Source organism: Triticum aestivum, chromosome 3D (assembly GCF_018294505.1).
Source record: "Triticum aestivum cultivar Chinese Spring chromosome 3D, IWGSC CS RefSeq v2.1, whole genome shotgun sequence".
In the NCBI taxonomy this organism is placed as follows: domain Eukaryota; kingdom Viridiplantae; phylum Streptophyta; class Magnoliopsida; order Poales; family Poaceae; genus Triticum; species Triticum aestivum.
The window spans coordinates 110,037,290-110,043,456 of NC_057802.1; the positions used below are offsets into that span (position 1 = coordinate 110,037,290).

General features: G+C 52.6%; 1 protein-coding gene across 1 annotated transcript; it reads left to right on the forward strand.

The window, feature by feature from the left end:
* The first annotated feature begins 756 nt into the window (after window positions 1-756).
* LOC123077733 (protein trichome birefringence-like 38) lies at window positions 757-4,423 on the forward strand. Its single transcript, XM_044500048.1, has 5 exons — window positions 757-1,274; window positions 1,362-1,545; window positions 3,060-3,235; window positions 3,326-3,484; window positions 3,846-4,423. Exons 1-5 carry the CDS (start codon window positions 772-774, stop codon window positions 4,150-4,152), a joined length of 1,329 nt encoding a protein of 442 aa, XP_044355983.1. The 5' UTR covers window positions 757-771; the 3' UTR covers window positions 4,153-4,423.
* The last annotated feature ends 1,744 nt before the right edge of the window (window positions 4,424-6,167 follow it).

A 6,167-nucleotide genomic window follows, 5' to 3' on the forward strand; every position in this document is an offset into this window, starting at 1 on the left:
TAATTAAATTTATCATATTAATAACATGTGATTATAATTTACATATAATTTATAATTTGCTTTTAAAAATTTACAATGCAAAATGGACCGTAGGGTCTCTAGCGCGATTAGGTTATATACATTATGTATCTAGGTAAAACAAAGTGTTCTTCTTTGTACATTGGTTAGGCACAATTCGCTCCACTCTATAGGTCGCATGTTTGAATCCCACCGGTCACTATTTTTGCAAATAATTTGTGCGTCGTGCATCAAGGGCTTTTTCTGGAGAAAAATATATTGTGAGTTGTTTTCTAGAAAATAACTGGTGGAACACCTGATCTCTATCGTTCAGAGGCTGACAGCGGGGCCCGCGCCATGTGGCAGGCCTTATCAGCATCATCTCTGTATACAAACACGATTTGCACCGTATATGCACACGAAAGCCAAGTTGTGGCATCAGTTCAATGTATGCCGCGAGTTTTGGCACTAAAGTGATTTCTCGTGTCAAGTTTTAGTACCAGCTGTGTAATTGACTCTTTGCAAAACATAACTTTTGTTGGTGTATCCTTATTAAGTATAGTAATGCATTTGCGTTAGGCTTATTGATGGCATTTGCATTAGGCCAAACCTAACGTCACTCGATGAACCAAACTGACATTACCTCAATATCCCTTTTGGGTTGCCTGCACTTACCAGAAGGTTTGATCATTTACACCATGCATGCATCGAAACAGCCGTCGATTTGAACCGCCGAATTGGCATCCAGGGCATACGCGGTCCATCGACCCATCCATGGAGAAACAGCGGCACCTACCATTAACGGAGCGCATCTGCCACTGCCAGCACTGCCCGGATGCCTTCCACTTCCACCTACATATACCCGCCCTCTCCTTCACGCTTCCCACTCCTTGGCCGTCACAAGAACCTCCCCGGCGCGCCCGATCCTCGCCCCCATTGCCCGTCCGCCTCCTCCTCGGCCGGAGGAGCGACATGAGGCGCCGCACGGTGATCGCCGCGACCATCGTGGCCCTGCTCCTGGTGGCATGCACCGCGGCGGCGGCGGCCGCCGCGCTGACGATCTCCAAGAAAAACCAGCACCGGCCGGCGTCGGAGTCCTCCGGCGGCGCGTGCGACATGTTCGCGGGGGCCTGGGTGGCGGACGAGTCGTACCCACTCTACGACTCGGCGAGCTGCCCCTTCGTCCGCGGCGAGTTCGACTGCCGCCGGTTCAGCCGCCCCGACAAGCAGTACCTCAAGTACCGGTGGCAGCCCAGCCCGCCCTGCTCCCCGCCCAGGTTTGTAACTGTAATGGCGGCGACGAGACCGGTGATTGTCGTGAGATCGAATTGCGGCGTCGAGATGATGATGGTGTTTGCGCGCAGGTTCGACGGGCTGGCGCTGCTGCGGATGTGGGGCGGCAAGAAGGTGATGTTCGTGGGCGACTCGCTGGCGCTGAACCAGTACGAGTCGCTGCTGTGCATGATCCACGCCGCGGCGCCCGACGCCCGGGCCACCGTCTCGCCGCGGTCCGGGAGGGTCGACCCGGCGACCACCGTCACGTTCGATGTACGTGCCGACGCATTCTTCCTTCTCTGCCGCGCTGGTTCTTTCGTCGGTTTCCTTTCTTCCAAGTAAGATCGTCCGGTAAAAAAGTTGGCGGGTGGCGTTGGGCCCTGGGAGATGCTGGCGGGCATGATGAGGTGATCAGCCCAGTGGGGGCTGCCGCCGCGTCGGGTGAAGTGGGAATGGAGGGCTGAGCTTCAAAGATGTACGGTGCGACGGGACAACTCCGGCGGCTGGACCGCACCGCACGCCACCGCATCCATTTCGTGTGCTGCGCTGCATGGCCAGCGTGTCCGATGTCGACGAACCGTCTCGCGATACACAAGTCAACAGGACTAGAAAATGCCAATGCCGGACGAATTTCGGGTCGCCGTGAGCGTGAGGTCGTCTCGTTTGGACTCTGTTGGTGGTATATCGTGCGAGCCTCGCGCGCCGAATGTCTGCACTTTCTGACGGTTGCTTGCCGCATGTGCGTTTCTTTTCGTTGGTTCTCCTCTGTTTTTTCCCCTCCAGGCCAGATTATATTCTCTGTTTTTCTTGCTTCTTTTTCCTCTGCTGTCTTGTCCTTTTTCTATCGAGGCAAATTATTTTCACTGTTTAACTCTTTTTTTTTGCGGGGGCACTGTTTAACTCTTGGATTAGAACAGAATCTGATAAAGAAACAGACACAGAATCTAAATGAACAGGGCATGTCAAGTGCCCCAAGTGAGCTGGCCTGAATGGGCTGTCTGCTCACTGCCGTGTGCTTGCCGGTGCTGGTGTTGCCGCGATGGTGCGATCTATGACCAACCCTATTTAGTTCAGATCTAGCGTGACATGCTCGTGGTGGGTGCTCCCCCCATTTCCATGATTCTATATTGAACTGCTACCACTGACTCTGTTCACTTGAGTCCAGTCGTTCCGTCAGCTGTTCTTGTTGCTTGCCCTGTTGCTTGCTGCTACGCGTTTTTGCGTGTTTCTGTCAGACCGTCAGGGCCAGAAAATTTGGGGTCTGTTTGGTTCCCTTGCCTGTTCACCTTGCTGGGGAGGCTAGCCTTGCCGATGGAGGCTAGCCAAATCGGCTTGCCCGCATGATTGAAGAAAAAACTGGAAACCACAGGCAACGAGGTCTGATCGCCCACGAACCAAATAATCGGCTTCCTTGCTAGGCTGGGCAAGGCAAGCGCTTGCCAAAGAACCAAACAGACCCTGATCTCCCAGTGTACCTCGTTGGCCTTTTGCTGGTGGCCGGTTTCGACGAGTACAACATAGTCTGGGCTCTGCGTTGGCGCCATTCAGCGCCGACGCGCACAACGAGTCAAGGACACACACGTGCAGTTCGGTGGTGATCGTGCTGCTGTTTTTATAGTACAATTGTTAACTAGTATAGGTGATTGATTGCCTCCTTCCTTCAACGCCGAGCTAGCTGTGTCCTGCAAGGCCAAATGGGGCCATGAAAAGTTCTGCCTGGTTGTGCCGGACGGTGTTTGGGTTTGATGGGATGGCTGGCTTAAGCTGACGAGGTGTGGTGCACGCAGGAGTACAACGTGACGCTGGTGTACTACCTGTCGCACTACCTGGTGGACATCGTGAGCGAGAAGGCCGGCCGCGTGCTCAAGCTCGACAAGATCGACGAGGGCCGCAACTGGCTCGGCGCCGACGTGCTCGTCTTCGACTCCTGGCACTGGTGGCCGCGCTCCGGCAAGGATCAGCCGTAAGACCGGCCTTGTGTTGCCTCTTTTCTGTTCTGCGTTTTTCAATCAGGTTGATTATGACAGAACTCTGAACTCGAACGGTGCTGCAGCTGGGACTATATCCAGGAGGGCAGCCAGGTGGCCAAGGACATGGACCGGATGGTGGCCTTCACCAAGGCGCTCAACACCTGGGCCGGATGGGTGGACGCCAACCTTGTCCAGACCAGCGCCAAAGTATTCTTCCAGGGCATCTCTCCCTCTCACTACAGGTAATCCAATCTGCCCTGCTGCTCCACAATTTCCATGATTTTGCCCGGTGAATCCTTCGAAGCAATACGCGCACTACGTAGCCGGCCGACATCTCATGGATCCACACAAAGAGAGAGAGAGAGAGAGAGAGAGAGAGAGAGAGAGAGAGAGAGAGAGAGAGAGAGAGAGAGAGAGAGAGAGACGAGTGTGCTGTTGGGAACAGGGCCCGTGCCTTGGCCCTCGACCGCTACCACTGAACCACCAAACCACAGCCACACCAACTTGTCCTGAATTTTTCACATGCTCGTGTGTCGCATCCACGGCTATCTATCAATCTTCGCAATTCTGTAACAAGGTCTCGATGTGGCTGCAATGGTGCAGGGGGCAAGAATGGGGCGCGTCGCCGAGGAAGTCGTGCGCCGGCGAGACGGAGCCGCTGAACAGCACCGGGGGGCCGTACCCCGGCGGGCCGATCCCGCAGCAGGCGGTGATCAGGAACGCCCTCGCCCGCATGGCCAAGCCGGTGTACCTGCTGGACTTCACCTACCTGTCGCAGCTGAGGAAGGACGCGCACCCGGGCAAGTACGGCGGCATGTTCGGCCAGGACTGCACCCACTGGTGCATCGCCGGCCTGCCGGACACCTGGAACATCCTCTTCTACGCCGCTCTCACCGGCCAAGATGCTTGAATTCGTTCCGACATGTGCAGAATATAGGTCAATAAGCAAACCATATTTGAAGATAGCACATTCCCTTGGTTTATATGGTTGGGAGGATACTTTCCTTTTACTGCAAAACAAAGACGTAGAGGGTTATCACGGTCAAAACAAAAATAGATATAGCAGGGTGTCAGTAGTCAAGGAGGGCATGATTGTTAAGTGATTTGTACTTATATAAAAATGTAGATTGTTTTGGCAAATCCCACATTTGGGATTCTTGTAGAGTTTTCGGGGCAAGGTACATCGTTCTTCTTTTCAGATTTACAGCAGTTATGACAAGTTGTCTAATGTCCCTTATAATTAAATAGTTAAATGAGTGACTCGTTAGATTTAAACTCATCTCTACTACTCTCTCGGTCTCACATGTAAGACGTTTTGCAAGCTATTTAGATAAAAGATTATAAGCAACACAATAAATAAGGCACTTAGGGAGCTTCGAACCTCGCACAAGTCACCACATCTAACATAAACTAATCAGCAAGCAGCGGTCATCTCAGTCGTGTATTGAAAGGGAAAGTATTTATAAGTAAACGGTAGTACACACTAAGAAAAGTACATGGCAGTACGCCTTTTATCCCGCGACGAATCAACCTGTCAATCTCGAAACAGGCTCTCGATTATGCATAAATACACGCCGAAAGATACAAGTAGCGAGGAAGGCCTCTTACAATGTAGATTCCGGAATAACCGGACAACCTAAATGCACGTGACTACGTTAACAAAAGATAGCACATGTAGGCTTGAAAACAACGACATGACACGTCCTAAAACACCAAAGCTCTACAATAGCATCCTCAAAAAGGGAACGGCGCTGCCGAGTCTGAGACAAACAAAGGTCTTAACCCGGAGAGAAGAACCACAATGACGTCCTCAAAAGGAGAGCGGCACCCACGGGCGTTGCCGGCGTCAGCGCCAAGGCGTGGAGCTTTTGCTCAACAGCTCACCCGTGCCACTACAATGCCACCAGATCTGGATCTGGGCATCGCCATTGCTCTTGACAGAGCACGAGTCTTCGCCACCCAAGCCCGAGCCCGAGACAAGACCAAGAGGCACAATCACCACCGCCGCCATGATGCCAGCTGTCGGTGTCAAAACCGGCGGATCTCGAGTAGGGGGTCCCGAACTGTGCGTCTAAGGTCGATGCGTCTAAGGTTGATGGTAACAGGAGACAGGGGACACGATGTTTACCCAGGTTCGAGCCCTCTCTATGGAGGTAATACCCTACTTCCTGCTTGATTAATCTTGATGAATACGAGTATTACAAGAGTTGATCTACCTCGAGATCGTGATGGCTAAAACCCTAGAAGTCTAGCATGTATGACTATGAGTATGATTCTTGTCCCTATGGACTAAGCCCTCCGGTTTATATAGACACCGGAGGAGACTAGGGTTGTACAAAGTCGGTTACAGAGAAAGGAATCTTCATATCCGGACGCCAAGCTTGCCTTCCACGCCAGGGAGAGTCCCATCCGGACACGGGTGAGAGTCTTCGGTCATGTATCTTCACAGCCCATCAGTCCGGCCCATGTCCAACAGGCCGGACGCCCGAGGACCCTTAATCCAAGACTCCCTCAGTAGCCCCCAAACCAGGCTTTCAATGACGATGTGTCCGGTGCGCTGATTGTCTTCGGCATTGCAAGGCGGGTTCCTCCTCCGATGACTTCAAAGGGCTGTATTCGGCCTTCCATTTAATGTCGTTCACATCGGCTTCTGTGCATCCATAGCTTCAGCTTCCACGTGCCGAGCGAATACGAGAGGTCAGGGCATTTTTTTGCATATAACACCTCGGCCATGTAAGAAAAGCGTCTATTTAAAGGGATTGGATCTCAGATCCGTTCCACATCACACGAAAAATCCTGAGCCTGCTAGGAAAAACCACTCCAACATGGCTAATGCTCCCAGCTCTTCCTCCCGTCCCCACGGCCCAGAAAAAGGTGATTGGGAGAGATGTTCCGTATCCCATGGTCAGCTGGTGAAGCTGCAAA